The sequence below is a fragment of the Chinchilla lanigera genome, unplaced genomic scaffold (genome assembly GCF_000276665.1).
Source record: "Chinchilla lanigera isolate Chin_1 unplaced genomic scaffold, ChiLan1.0 scaffold00041, whole genome shotgun sequence".
NCBI lineage: Eukaryota > Metazoa > Chordata > Mammalia > Rodentia > Chinchillidae > Chinchilla > Chinchilla lanigera.
The window spans coordinates 14,815,648-14,831,321 of NW_004955442.1; the positions used below are offsets into that span (position 1 = coordinate 14,815,648).

At 49.9% G+C, this 15,674-nt stretch overlaps 1 protein-coding gene across 2 annotated transcripts; it reads right to left on the minus strand.

Annotated features, from left to right (window-relative positions):
• Positions 1 to 565: 565 nt before the first annotated feature.
• On the minus strand, positions 566 to 7,485 carry Tbc1d24 (TBC1 domain family, member 24). Of its 2 annotated transcripts, XM_013517936.1 has the most exons (8): positions 6,497 to 7,485; positions 5,845 to 5,862; positions 5,217 to 5,375; positions 4,155 to 4,218; positions 3,687 to 3,782; positions 3,120 to 3,348; positions 2,415 to 2,585; positions 566 to 1,688 (listed from the first exon to the last, which is right to left on the minus strand). In XM_013517936.1, the coding sequence occupies exons 1-7, from the start codon at positions 7,459 to 7,461 to the stop codon at positions 2,431 to 2,433; spliced, it is 1,686 nt and encodes a 561-aa protein (XP_013373390.1). In that variant the 5' UTR covers positions 7,462 to 7,485; the 3' UTR covers positions 566 to 1,688; positions 2,415 to 2,430. The 2 variants fall into 2 exon arrangements, with proteins under 2 accessions (XP_013373390.1, XP_013373391.1); XM_013517937.1 differs by lacking the exon at positions 5,845 to 5,862.
• Positions 7,486 to 15,674: the final 8,189 nt, after the last annotated feature.

Below are 15,674 nucleotides of genomic sequence, written 5' to 3' on the forward strand. Positions count from 1 at the left end.
ATTCAGGAAGATGAGGCAGGAGGATTGCCGTGAGTTTGAGGCCATCCTGGGCTATACAGTGAGTTCAAGGCCAGCCTGAACTATATAGTGAGGCTGTGTCTCAAAACAAAGTAAATAAATTATATTTGGGAATACTTAATATCAAAGAAAAATGGTTAAAAAAAAAAAAAGAAAAATGGTGATAATAAGAAAGCAGAGATAATTTAAAAAATAAAAGATAATCACATACCTTTTAGTAGGAGAGTCAGGGGAAAAAAGATACTAAATCTAAAGAAACTGAGTATTTTACATGCACACACTACTGAAGAACTTTGCTTAAGATGAAGACATCACAATAAGGTGGCAACTAGTCTTCTTGCTGGATCCGTGGAAAGGGTCAAGGTTGGGGCAGCCTCAGATCCTACTGGACTCACTTGCCAGGAAAACCCCCACCCAGTCAAGAAATATGCAGAGCCCTATAAACAATGTTCAGGATGAACTTCATCTGAAAGACTACATTTTTCAAAACGTTTTCATGTCCCAGTGACAATGCATGGACAAGACAGACCAGACTCAGAACCCTGAGTTGATCCAACAAGACCACGTTTAATGAACACCAAAGTTGGCATTATAGGTCTGGGCAGTGGGAGCTCAGAGGAAGAGGATGGCATTGCTCTGTGGGGGGGACACTCCCTCCCTGCACCTCTCAAGAGGGCCTCATGCAGTCCCTCTATCCCTGAGGAGAGCAGGGCTAGAGTACTGGCCTATTTCAAAAGTGAGAAAGGTGAGCCCAGGGCAGCTGGGTTTACCAGCTTGCCTAAAGCCAAACAAGATTTTTGCCCTGCCTCCTATACCCCCTGACATCACTCACAAACAATGTGAGTGGAAGGGCAGGGAAGGATGACACTCCTCTCCGAAGACCAAGCATAGATGTGGGGATGGACACGAAATGGCCCATGGGGACACTGAGAGGTGTCAGCTGCCAACATGAGGGGAATGAGCACCTGTCCATATGACCTAGGTCTCTAAGCGCTACCCCCCCACCAACACATTGCCACTTGGGTGATGCTTATCCCCTCTTCCCTTTGTGTTGCCTAGAGCCTCAGGACCAGCTGAGGGAGGTCACAGGAGAGGTGGGGAGGAGTTGTAGATGTCCCTAAGTTCAGACACAGAAACCTTGAGGGCAGTGCTGATGAGGGGGAGAAAGCTGTTTGACAGAGGAATGGCCACTGACCATTCAGTGGTAGATGTCCCTCAGCACCTATGGCCATCAGACTAGCACATAGCACAGGGAACATAGGACCACACAAGCCTTAAGGCTCTAAGGGAGAAGGGAAAGTACACAGAAAACCATGACATGTAGCCAGCCACAGAGTGCCCCAGGAGGTACTGTGTGGACAGGACTGGGGAGGTATAGGGCCTAGAAGAGAAGTGGGGGTGGGACTGAGATAAGCATGCCATGCTGAGGGATCTGGGTGTGACTTTAGACCAGGTCACTATAGTAATGGGGAGGAGGTGGCTGCAGACTGCAGTGGGCTCGAGGTGGCCTCCAGGCTAGAGAGGAGGGCTGAGACGCTCCCATGAATCCAGGAATCTCGGGGCAGGTGCCTGGATATGGAGTTGGCTGGTATAGGGCTGGTCAAAGAAGGTCCCTCTCAGGTCACTTCTTCAGGTGTGGACTTGCAGTGAGGCCAAGAAAGCTTCAGGCTCTGCAAAAACGTAAGGACACATGATATCCCCTCCAGCCCCGATTCCACAGGCCCCTTGTCCCTGGAGTAACCAGAAACCACAGAGCTCAGCAGATCTTGCCTTCCCCTCTCCCACCTGCAGCAGCAAATGTAGCCTAGGGGAGCCTTAGAGTGAGGTTGCTTCTGGACAGGAAGCTCTGGGGAAGGACTGGTCAGAGGCTGAGGAGACACTCTTAGTGCAGGGATCTTGACAGGGAGCAGAGGCAGGGGTGCCTGTCTCCTCAGATCCTCATGCAGATGAGAGCAGGGCCCCTGAGAGGGGAACATCTTCAAGCACCAGTAGGGGGCACCATGGATCCACACTTGGCAGAAGGTTCCTTCACCTTTCCACCCCTTCTACAGGGGCTAGCACTGTTCTGAGGAGACTCAAGGGCAGCAAAATGTATCCTCTGCCCCCAGCCTCATGGTCCTAGGCACAGGACACCTCCATAGAGAGCCATGGTCCTGGGTGGGGAGGAAGGAGTGTCTCTTACACAAGCAATAGATGGGGCTAGGTGTGTACAATAGCCCCTTGAGCTCCATCCCATAAGCAGGTAGGTTCAGGAGGCCTAAGTCCAAGACAGAGGGCTAAGCTCAGCCACATGAGGCAGGGAAGCCCTGCTGCATGCATGCCCAGGTGGGATTTCCCTGCTCCCCAGGAGGTAGCCTGGCCTTAGCCCCACAACCCCATAACAGCAGCTCAGTCACCGTCAGTGCAGGCTCATCACTGGGTGTCAGGGTCTTGGAAGCCCCAGGCCTCCACTGCAGCAATATGGAAGTTCTCAGAGCAGAGGGGCTGGTTGTTGAAAGTGTCACAGTGTCCTGTGCGGCCCCGGTTCAGGTCCCCATCAATGTAGAGTGCCTGGCCGCCCCCTCCTCCTGCAGGATTGTTCAGGTCAGTGGCCATTCCTCTGTCAAACAGCATTCTCCCCCTCATCAGCACTGCCCTCAAGGTGTCTGTGTCTGAGCTTAGGCAATCTTAGCGGTTGTTTTTATTTTATTTTTTTAAGACAGGGTTTTGCTATGCAGTTCAGGATGGCTTTGAACTCACTTTGTAGCCCAGGCTGGCCTAGAACTCACAGCAATACTCCTGCCTCAGCCTTCGGAGTACCAGAATTACAGGTGTGCACCACCACAACTGGCTTCTCAGCAGTTCTTGCCCTGCAGTGGCCTTGCTAAATAAACCATAGCCCCAGGCCTGGCGGTGCAGGCTGACCCCCACCTTCTAGCCTATTTCTCTCTTCCCTTATCCCTGCTCTACCCACAACCACCCAGGGCCTCTCTCTGCTATCACAGAGGCTCACCTGAGACATCTGTCCCAGGGTCAACAAATGCTTCAGCCACCCACAATCCCCTGCTCCCTCCGCCCTGTGCTGGTGGGGCCCAGGATACTTGGAAGGTGAGGGTGCCCACCAATGATGAGGCAGTCATTGCCCCCAGCCATGAACATGGACTCAGTCTTGGAGGGCAGGTTGAAGTGCCGAGCAGCCAGGAATGGCGAGAGCCGATCAGCAGGGTCTGAGGGGACAGAGTGGCTAAGTGGAGAGGGAGTGCTGGTCTCTGAGGACATGAAGGAGGTCGGCTTGGTCAGCTCCGGGTGCTTGATGACCACCCATTCGTAACGTTGCACCTCCGGCTGCAGCTGAAGGTGAATGAGCAATATAAGTTACTGGCACGCAGGACCCTCCTGGGCCTGAATGTCCCTAAGTCACACTCAAAAATCTGCTATGGACAAAGCCCTAAGCCAGGAATAGGAAAATCATGCTACATAAACTGAGGTCTATCCATCAAAACAAGAAGTGAATGAGATTATTCTACAGGGTAACTACATAATGAAAATAAAACAGAGTCATGTGAGCCAGAGTGCCCAAGGCAAAAGGCCTGCTGACTTCCAAGCTCCCTTGGGAGCATCAGAAATGGTTAGGGGCAGAGAGGACCTTGGCCCACAATTGAGGAGAGGCCATGCTCAGCACCACTCACCCTGAACACAAAGCATTCTCCAGTCCCAAAGAAGCTCAGTTTGCCACCAAATTTATTTCTCTCACTCCAGTCCGTTGACAGGTAAGCGCCACACACCTGGGAGGAAGACTAGGATGAAACTGGACCTTTCTCCCCTTTGGAGTATCTCCTTGTTTAGGCCTGCTGAGGATCCTGAGTCACAGGTCACAGCTGGGGATGCTGTGTGTCAGAGCCCCTACCACCACCATGGGCAAGAGGATGTGGGAGACAGTTGAGTTTGGGGAGGTGCACTCCTTTCACATCATGGGTTAAGGCTGGGCACAGAGGTGAATGCCTCTGGATATTTTCATCTGCCTCTGTGGCCCTCAAACACAGAAGCAAGCCCTACATGTGGGCCACATCTACACTCAGATTTTGGCACCAGGTAGCTGCAGACTTCATCAGGGCTCTTAAGGCTAGACCCCAGGGCTCCCTCTAGTCCCTCCTCACCTCCTTCTGTGTGGTCCTGATGAGTAAGAGGGTCGGCTCATGTCCTTCACACTGGAAAAAGAACCTGAGGGCAGAGATCACATGTGCTACTCTGGATGTCCTCCTCATCACCTCCTACCAACCTCCACTGACCTTCAGCCTGGGCTGGAAGCACAGAGACTAAGTGGTCTCCTGCTACCATTTTATATCCACAGTGGTATAGGACCTGGCAATGTCCTCACCAGATGGTCTTCTCATCTGGCTCTTCTGGGCCATCCAGGACTGTGTGCCCTGGTATGGTCAGGAAAGAGCCTCATCATAGATGGTCCCCCAAGGGCAGATCTGAGTGCCAGGTGCCACAGGAAAGCAAGAACCAGAAGAACAGGTCTCACTGAAGGAAGGCTCGGCATGTCCTTGGGAGCCTGGGCACGTGGGGAGGCCTGAGGCTGTGAGTGTCGCAGCTGGTGCTTGGCTGGCATCCTTGGTAGGGCTGCGTGAAGTGGCTCTAGCTATGCCAAACTGTCTGTATGGCTGCAGACAGAGTCTGAGGTAGGAGGTGGGCAGCTCTGTCCCCATCACCCTGGTTGTGATCCAAGCTAGAGCAACTGAAACCTCCTGTTATCTGAAACTTGATATGTTGGATGCCAGGTAAACCTGGCGAAGCTGCCACAGGGGACAGTGTGCCCTGGGGAGACCATTGCAGGAGAACCACATGAATGACTGGTTGCAAGCCACCTGGCCAGAGGCTAACACACAGCTGGCCCCAAGAAGGGTCAGCCAGGCCAGGCTTATGACCAACATGCAAGGGGAGGAGTACAGGGAAGCCAGGGCCAGTTGCCTCCTGTAGTTCCTCCATAACAATTCTGTGAGCTCCTGAAGTAGAAACTCTGCCTCCCATGCCTACATGGGGCACCAAGCTGTAGTATGTACAGCAATGATCTCCAAAAGCTAGGTGGCCTGGGGATGATAGAAGCCTAGAGAAATCTCCTGGCTCAAAGGCTTATCTCTGGCCATCCCTGTCACTTCCCAAAAGTAGCAGGTAGGATGTGCCTGAAGGGACTGTGCAGCCTGCTTGGGCCTCACCTGGTCAGGCTGTACCCATGCTGCAATGAGGAGAACAGCAGGAGGGGCTGGCAGAGGGCGAATCGTTCGGGGACCCAGGACCAAATATCTCTCATCTCCTTCACACTGACGATCTCTGAGCGAAAGTTCTCTGCATGGACGGCTAAGTGCACAAACTGCCTGGGGAGAACAAGAGGAGTCAGAGCCTGCAATGATCTTGGCCCTGACCATATCCCCACCTCAAGCTCCACAGCTTCTCTTTAGAACTAAGCTTGGAGGGGGATATCTCACCTACTCAGCCAGGTTTATAGCTTGGCTCTAGATGCAGGACAGGAAGAAACAAGGTGAGGCTCTTCTTAGAAGACCCCCTCCCACCACAAAGAGGGGAGAGTGCCCAGCAAGGGATGCAGGTAGGGAAAAAGCACCTTTTCTCTAAGAAATCAGGACAGAGAAAGTCAGCTCTGGCAAGACAAGGCTACAGGGCCAGCCAAGCACCGGCAGATCACACAAGTGAAGCAGACAGACACAGACAAATGAGGCAGTGAGCAGAAGCCAGCCTGTGAGAGCCTAGGAAACAGCAAGTAGCCAGTCCAGTGCTGCTGCCATAAAGGCAGAGAAGCAAGGCATGGAGGTATGGTTTCAGACCTACCTTTTAGAAAGTGAGACACTGAAAAACAGGAGGAAGCAATGGACACAGAGAAGAAAAATAAAACAGACAAGGAGAGGTTAGTGATGAGTACCAAACCCTGCACGTGCTTTCTTTTGGCCCTGGAGAAAGAAAACTATATGCCACCAGTCATACCTACAACATGATCGCAGATCAGCTGCCAAACACCATGACCCTGCCCAACCCTGATCCCCAACTAGTGAGGCCATGTCCAGCCACTACAAGAATGACCATCTAGGGGCCAGGAATATAGTCATGAGTTCAATTCCTGGTACAAAAAAAGAATGACCATCTATGAAGTCCAGAGGGCTGCTCCAACATGACTCTGGGAGGCTAGTCAGGAACTTCTGACCCCAAGATTGTCCAGCTTCCACCTTAGCTGTGGATTTCCATACTTAAGGACAAGCGAAGCTTGTTTTGCTATGGCCATAACCAGGAAGGCCCTTCCTACTTTCCAATGTCTTTTTACCCACATTGGGAACAAGATAGATGGCCAAGAGTCTGGTAGAATGAGCTCATATCCCCAAGATGCATTTGATCAAAACTCTGCACTCTTGTGTAAATCCTTCTCAGCCTCAGGACACACACACACACACACACACACACACACACACACACACACGGCCTTGCCTACCTCTTCTGCTTGACAGTGATGCCCTTTTGCTTCAGTGCTTTCTCATTGGCCATCTGCAGGAGATGGATCTCCTTGCGGGAGAAGAGACGGATGGCAAATGCTTTTTCTAGCAGCTTCTCAGGGGACACGGTCTTGGCAATGTCCTTGACAAACATACGGATATCCTGCTTCACGTTGTCTGATTCAAGGGGCTGCCCAGCTCTTACCTTATGGAAGAACTTGAGGATGGCCAGGGCTACACGGTATAATACCTTGTAGCCTTCTACAAGGAAGACATCAAAGACACGGGCAAAGTAGTTCAGGGGTAGCTCCCCAAAAAGCCAGCGCTGCCAGTCGGAGTAGACTTGCAGCACATCTTCTGACACAGCCACCATCAGCTTGTGGGCTGCCTGGCAGTACTTGTTCACCAGGTCTCCAAATGTCATACAGGATGACTCAAAGGCCAGGAAGCTCTGGTCAATGAGCTTCTTGCTGGGGTCATTGCAGGCCAGGATGCGGCAGGCCTTCTCAAAGCATTCAGCCTCATCGATGCTATAGTGGAGCAGCAAGGCCACCACAGCTGGCAGCGCAGGGCAGAAGGAGATGTCAGGGAACTGGTTGGCAATGCATAGGAGGATCTTGCGCACAGCTCCCTCACCGCGGGCATTCAGGCAGTAGCTAGGCACCTGAGTGTTGTCCACAAACTCAGGTAGAGGCAGGCTGCTGCTACTATGCTTGCCTACAATCTTGCCCACAATGTCACTGTACACACTGGCATCCGGCGTGACTGTGCGGCAAGGGATATCCCGAATCAGGCGCTGGTACACCCTTCCCCGCAAGGTGTGGCTCTGGGCCCAGAAACCCTCTCGAGCCAGCTGTTTCAGCTCCTGAAGCTCAGTCCAGCTCAGCTCCTTTGGTCCCAGATCCTGGATGGCGGCATTCATCTTGTCTTTGTCTACAAAGCAGTTGTATCCTGGGGAGTCCATGGTGCCTGGTATGCCCAGGAGGAGGCTTTGGACTACCAGGTTGAGAGCAAAGAGTGGCTAAATCCTTCAGCCCCCTCTCCAGGAGTTTTCTGCTAACTTGACTGCCATTTCACACCCTGTAGGATTAAAAACCATTTTTCATTTATATGTTTGAAGGTGAACATTGTTATTTTATTTTATTGTTTTTTAGGCTAGACTCAAACTCATGGCAATCCTCCTGCCTCAGCCTCCCAAATGCTAGGATTACAGGCATGCACCACCATGCTTGGCTTGAAGGCACACATTTTAAAGAACATTTTAAAGAAACAAACCATTGTTTGTTTGAATCTTTCTATAAAAGTACTAGAAGGTGGCACATTCCTGTAATCTCAGTACTCTGGGAGGATGAGGCAGCAAGATTGCAAGTTTGAACCCAGCCTGGCTAATTTAAAACTTTAGTGAAAACTTGTCTCACGATAAAAAAATAAAAAGTTCTGGGGATATAGCTCAGCGTAAAGGCCTTGGGTTCAATCCCCAGTACTAAAAAATTTATTTATTTTTTATTTTTTGGTTTTTCTCCGGTACCGGGAACCGAACTCACGACCTTGCGCTTGCCAGGCAGGCGCTTCTGCCGCTGAGCTAAATCCCCAGCCCCTAAAAAATTTTAAAAAAACAAAAAAGTACTACAAAGGTTTCCATTTAAGATACGAGGCTATTCTGCAACGTTATTATGAACTTCAGACACTAACTTATTTTCACAAAGCTCATGTGCTACTGGAATAGGTCACACAGTTTCTGAGTATTAAGAAGCTAGTGGGGAGGTTCCTACAAGGGCTTCAATAGCCTAACTCTGCTACAAACAGTGTTCAGCTCAGGCAGGTTTCCCTTGGGTACTGGGGATCAAACCCACACGTGCTCTGCCACTTAGCTATGTCCCTACCCCCTTTTTAAGACAAGGCCCTGCTAAGTTGCCCAAGTGGGACTTGTGATCCTCCTGCCTCAGCCTCCCAAAGTGCTGAGATTACAAGTGTGTACCACTGCTCATTTCCTTGCTTTTTAAGGCTCAGTGACATTCCATGGTATGGATAGACCACAATTTGTTTACATGTTCACCTGTGAACAGATAATGGGTTGCTTCTACCTCTTTGCTATTGTGAATAATGCTGCCATAAACAGCTATACAAATACCTGGGCCCCTGCTTTCAATCTTTCAAATCTAAGCCCACTTATATGTTTTCACAGGAGCCTCCTCATAGATAATATTACTTAAAACAATGTTTTCTGACAAAAGCACTAAAATCATATTACATTTACTACATTCCCCTATAAAAGCTGTGCCACAGTAGGGCCAGGCCTGCTGCCAGGGTTAGGACCTTACTCCTCAGCAGAATGGAAATTCCTTAAGGCAGTCTGTCTCCAGAGGGGCTTTCGTCTCCCGAATGGCAGAAGTAAAAGTTTCCTCTTCTGGCTCTAAAGGGTGCATCAATAGGCCCACCTGCATCCCCTTGGCTGTGGCCTGGTTACACTTCAGTCTTCCATGCTCCAGTTATCAATAGTTAAGTATTCTAGGCTCTCGGCTCATAAACTTCTGGAGCAACCCCAGGTCCATCCTGTCTGGGTGAAAAGAACTGGCTCCTTCTCAGCGTAATAAGCATGTTTATAAACAGAATGAGAGCTGGACAGAGTACGGCCAACCTTCAGTTGATTGGCTCTGATTCAGGTTGAATATTAAACTAAAAACTTTAAAAGTGATTACACTTCGTAGATTTCCTTCGGGGGGAAGCAGATGAACAGCACTGTTTGCTGTGGCACGTGGTCCAGGGACATGTTGGATTCAGAGGGACAATAAGTCAGGGAGACCCCCTTGTGGAGCTTCCTCCTTCCCACACTCCTACCGAAAAGGAAGGCATGATGTTTCTGGGGTCCTCAAACAAGCCTTGTGCTAACTTTTTCACGGCATTTATTAAAAATGAATCCAGGGTGGTTCCCTTATTTATTTATTTATATTTTTTTGAGATAGTGTCTGGCTTTTATTCTAAGCACAGTGGGAAGCAGGGTAGGGTGTGACCCAATTTAAGTGTTTTTGCTCTTGTACATTCATTTTATCTTTTGAGACAGGGTCTTGCTACATGGTTTGGGCAGGCCTTTAACTATGTACCCTAGGCTGGCCTCAAACTTAGGGCAATCCTCCTGCCTCAGCCTTGCAGCTCGGCATGACAGGGCAGCTCAGAGGTCCCCAGGGCTTTCCCATTGTGACTGCTCCTCAGGTCCTGGGTCTGGTATTCCACAGTTGCTCAGCAGTGTCTGAAAGTGATGATTCCCATGGGTCAAAGCCAGAATCACTTAAGCAGAGAGGTGCAGCTCAAGAAGCTGCTGGGCAGGCAGGATGCAGACTTAGCCTATGATGATCCCCAACAGCCTCTTTGCCTCTTTCAACTGCCACATTTCCCTTCCCCACCCTGTGCTTCCTCTTTCCCCAGCCCATAAACCTTCAGGGATCTTCATGGCCTTTTCCTCACCAACACGTGTCTATTTGAGAGTTCAGGATACCTGAAACTAGAAAGCAAGTATTTCTTAAGAGAGGGGGAAGGGGGGTCCACAGGCAGAAACAGTTGACCTTTATTTCCCCAAAACGTTACGCTGCTGCATTGGGTAACTTCCATGTAATGTTGTTCACTTGTCACAGAACCATTGTGCCCTCAGGCCACGGTGCACTGTCCTTGGTCTGCAAGAGTAAGACCAAAGCCTTAGGGGCCCTTTAAATGGCTCTAAGAGAAACAGCTACACAGCTTCTTCAGGTAAAAGCATTAGTCCTGTGAGACACCTCAGCACTAAATCCCTTACAGCAACTCAAATAAATGCCATATCTATCCTTCATAGTGAACCTCCTTCTGTGTACTCACCAGAAGAAGGCTGCCAGGAGCAGTCAGGGAGAAGGCCCCACTCCACCAGGTGCACAGGCAACAACATGGAGTGGGAGGAATGAAAAGTGAATGTGGGAGAAAGGATAAGCCTCACTCTGTACAGTAGGCAGGAGATGCCCAGGACCAAGCAGCTGGTGCCACACCCCATGTTTCCTCCATCTTTGGCAGCTATAGAGCAAATCCTACTATAACTGGCTGTTCAGTGATTTGGCTTCACAGCCCATCTCATTTAATGGTGAGGACAGACTGATGATGCAGGGATTTGCTTCACTTCACAGAGGAGGAAACTGGGATGTAGACAGGTGTTAGAGGGTCCCCATACACAGGGGACCCTGATCTGCTGGACCCTCTAGGATCCATGAGCTCTTCCCACTGCTACTGTTTCCCTCCAAGGTACAGGTCACACCAGAAAGTCAGCCTGGTCCCACTGTCTCCTTGACAAGTTTGGGACTTGCCTGTCAATACCACAAAGCTGTCCCAAAACACTGCTTCGGGGGCAGGGAGTCATGAGACCTGGGCATTTTTTAGTTCTTAAATGAAGAACATGATTTTCCCAGCTGGATTTAAAAACAAACTCTCTTTCTCATGTGACAAAAATAGAACCACACATTTAGCCTTGGCGATTACATTTTAATACCTGCCAACACTGGGCACTGAGCCTCCCTTCCTTGTCCCAGGTCACAGGGAAAAGAGGAGGCAGCAACAATCATGGCTCCCTTTGGGCCAAATTTTTAATCATTCCACAGACTTCTAAAGAGTTGACTCCTCTGTGCAAGACCCATTGTCACTAAGACAATGAAGACAGCCAGGTATGGTGGCATACACCTGTAATCCCAACCCTTGGGAGGGTGAGGCAGGAGGATCACCATGAGTTTCAGGGAAGCCTAGACTACATAATGAATTCAAGGCCAGTCTGAACTGAATAGTGAGAGACTGTCTCAAAAACAAAAACAACCCAAAAAATGGTGAAGATAGCTCCAAAAAAGAACCAAAACCACAAATGCAGTAGGAAGTATAGTGAACATCCAGGCAGGGTACTGGGAAACACTACAGAAGGGCACTGACTTAGTGCTCAAGCATCACGAAGTGGTGGTGCGCTAACCTACAAAGATGGGGCATCAGCCTGGTATGGGTGTGGAACTGAGCATGGAGGGACAGTACTGCAGTAGGAAAGGGAGGACAGGAAACAGCAAGTTGGAGGTCTCAGGTGGGCAATATCTAGGGGCTGGAGGAGGAATAAGAGGCAGGAGGCAGGATTAGCAGGTGATACCTTTGATCTGTATTTATAAAAATCCCCCTGGTGGCTGTAGAGGACCTGAGGAGAGGATGGCAGAATCTAGCTAAGAGTTAAGGGGGGTGGCACACCAGGGAAAGCAAAGATGAGGCAGTGCCTAGAGACTGCTTATGGGTTCATTCCAGAAGACAGAGAGGACTAATGGTGGTAAAGCATGTCACTCAAGGGTTCTGGCTTCAGGGCAGACAGTGGAGAGAGAATTCCAACCCAAGGAAATACCATCTTGGAGTGTTAGGTGCCAGTTTCAATGAGATGCTTCTTAAGCAAATGCTATAGTGAATGAAGTTGGGGGCAGGGCATAGTAGGGGCCATAGCATAGTGTTTCCCTGGCAATGCAGCACAGAAGGCCCCCCAACACATCCAAATGCTGCCAAGGATCAACCATGGTCCTACCAGGCACAGGCAGTTTGGCAAGAGAGAGACTGGCATTCAGTAGAACTCCAGTTTGAAAAGCTAGAGCTCCTACCCAGCCACAGCCTGCCATACTCCTCCTAGCCACAGGACAGCTCAGCCCCCAAAACAAACTGACCAGGGCCTTCCTGGTTGCCCTTAGTCACTGCTGCAGATCCGGCAGGGACATCAGCTGCTGCTTAGCTCAGTGTTTCCTCTATAGCCTGAGTGATCCCCACGTGCATTCCTGGAAACAGGACAGCAGGCAGGCAGGAAGGATAAAGAAGTAGTGAGACTGGAGTTCCAGTATGAGCATGGGGGGACCCTCTATACCCAGTAGAACTCAATGGCAACAATGGGACAACAGAAAGGAGGGGCAGTGAAGTGCTGTGGCTATGGGGACTTTGTAGAAGAGAGAAATGCATGCCCCTCACAAGCGGGTTCTCCTAATGGAATTCAAAGCATAGGTGCACTCCATGTCCTTCTTCAACCTTGCTAAATGCTGTGGCAGAAGAGGAAAAAGCCTTTGGTCATAGTGAGATGGAGTCTGCAGACAGCTAAGGAGAGATGGCAGAACTCACTACTCCCTTGACATCTGCTGGACACCAACCATACCTGCCAAGCACCATTCTAGCCTTAGGGTTCATCACCTAGGAATGAGGAGAATATAACTATTACTTGGTAAGGAAATATTCACGGTCTTGGGATACCTGGTGCAGGGGCCAGGTGGGAAATGGCAGGGAAAGGCATGTTTGGTATGGAAGGGTAGATGGGCTGGAGAGCAGGCAGGCAGGTCCTGGGGAGAAGGGGATATCCACAGGCACATCTGCCCTGAGTTGGGAGGAGAGAAGGGCTAGTAGAACACAATATGCAGCCAGAATGGGTCAGGGTTGAGGTCTGGGCACAGATGGCAGTGATAAGGGGATAGGTGGCTGCTAAAAGGCAAGGCCAGTGACAAGCAAGCCCTCTTGAGGTAGGAACCTTCTTCTCAATTCTAACTTCCTCATGAAACCCCTATCCTCCCATTCACTCACCTGGGAGAGGCCAAGGATATATCTCATCCAATCTCCAAGAACTTTCCAGACACTCAAGAGACATAAGTTTCAGACATTGTCAGGAATCCTGGGCAGACACCTAGGGTAAGATGACGCTTCTTGAGGCCTGAGGCTTGAGTCTTGGGAACAAAACAGTGCAGCACAGGCCTTGAAAAGAAAGGGACTCCTGGTCTAATCTGTTCATTCCCCTGCAGTCATTCTTTGTAGAACCTTCTGTTGAGTGCCTATTAGGTCTCTGGCACTGAAGTAGGTAGAAAAGATACAGAAATAAGACATCTGGCAGTGTAAGCAGAAAAGAGATTTGTAGACACATTTGAAGGCAAAGAGAAAAAAAAATTAAAAATTTTAAAAGAAAGAAGGCAGAGAGATAACAGAAGGGATGATTAGGCCACACCTAGGGGAGATTGTGGATCTTCCAAAGACCTTGGAGGGGAGTGAATCCCTCTGGGGCCTGGGAATGGGGTACACACTCCAGGTGAAGGATCAACATGGAAAGACTTGCTGTGTTTGGGTAAATACAGTTGCTAACTTGTCCTGGGAATGTGGGGGTAGGGGAAATCACAAAGGCCCCTGTCCCATAAGGGGCCCAACTTCATCCTCCCGGACATAGGGTGCCATCAGGCTATTGGGGCAAGGAAGCACAATCAAGCTTTCTTTTGTTCTAGAAAGATCTGTCCATTGACAGCTTCAAATGTAGAGGCAGAGGCAGCAGCCATCAAAATCATCCTGCTCAGGAGACCATGGGGGTAGGCTGACCACTGCATGTGTGGTCAGGGGTCTCCCTGGGCCTTCCCATGCAGAATTTTGGTGGGAGAGGCTCCATATGCGTATATTTTGAGAATACTTCCCTGGAGGTCCAACCTCTCTAGGCTCCCACTGTGCTGAGAACCTGGATGACAGGATAACCAGATGTCAATGATGATAACACTGTCACTAACCAGGGTGCATTCATTGGTCTTCCCCATACTCTTTACCTTGAGGCTCTGCTTTTTACCTCCTGTATCCATATTTTCACCTCTTCTTGCTCTGGAACTTGCCATGGCAAACACCCTTCCCTACCACATTTTCAACCTCTACCTGAAGGTACCCTTTCTCTTCCCCTTCTTGGGCTCTCTGGTGCTGCACACCACCCCTACCCCCAACCAGGACTCACCCACCTCCAGCACTCAGCTCTCCTCTGCTGCTATCACTAAAGGCCCATGAGGCAGCCCTGGCTCAAGATACAACTAACTCCCCAACTTAAAAAAAATTTTTTTTTAATTGAACCTAGGAGCTTTACACTGAGCTACATCCCCAGAACTTTTTAAATTTTATTTTGAGATAGGTTCTCACTAAGTCACTAAGTTGTCCAGGTGGGCTCAAACTTTCAATCCTCCTGTCTTGGCCTCCAAGAGTGCTGAGATTACAGGTGTACACTACCACTCCCAGCCTCACCCTTCTAACTTTAAAAACCTTTACTTTGTGTGTGGTGCTGTGAAATTGAATGCATGCTAGGCAAACACTCTACCACTGAGCTACATCTCCAGCCCTTATTTATTTTTAGACAAGTCTTACTAAATTGCCCAGACTAGCCTCAAATTTCAAGATCCTCCTGCCTCAGCCTCTCAGATAGATGGGATTACAGATGTATGGCATCATAGCTGGCTACATTCTATCTCTTTATTCACACCCAAGCAACTAGGCCACACCCGAAGCCTGTTCCACCCATGATTGAATATTCATAAATAGTGCCTCTTAGGGCCCTGTTCTAGAGGGCACATCCCTCCTCCTACCCTGGACCTCTAATCCAAGACTACCAGTCTTTTGCTTTACTGCACAGCTCAGCCTAGTCCAGTCACACCAAGGTTTAGCTCCTGATGGGCGGCATGAGGAAACCAGGATGCAGCATATTTCTCTTTACCTGCATGATTGGTGGGAAGGGGGAGATGTTTCAAAGCTATCTGCTCATGGGACCCAAGCACACGCAACTCCTAGTGCTGGCAGGCTTTTCCAGTTGGACTCCAACATCCTTTCCTGTTGCCAGGCCCTGGCTCATGGTCTCACCCTCCCACTCTCCCCTCAGAAAGAGGGCGTGTCAGGCAAGAGCTTCCTTTCCTCTCCAGTTCAGCCCTTTATCTGCATCCATGTGCATGCCACCAAGGATTCAAGTTCCAGACCTCTTCCTCAGTCCTGATCTCATCTCCTGGAGACTCTGACTCCCTATACATTCAATACTCCCTCCTGATTATAACAGGCAGGCTCCAAAGCAAAGACCCAGAGGCTCAACTCCAGCCCTGCCTCTCCTCCATTTTCCTTTCTTTCAATTGGGTTATTGCAATAGCAGGCTGGACTTGGCTGCCACCATCCCTCCCACCTTTAGGATGTCACTGCCTGGCTCCCAGATCTAATGGATACTGGGTCCTTATCTTGCCTCCCTGAAGGACATGCAACCCACTTCCTGGGCTCTCTTTACCACTCTGGCTATACCTCCACTCGTGTCCCCTCAATGTCATTTTCTGCAGGGGTCCAGCCTCTACTCAGCCAAAGAACCCCATGAGGCTCCAGTCCTAGGAGCTTCCCAGGCATCTCCTG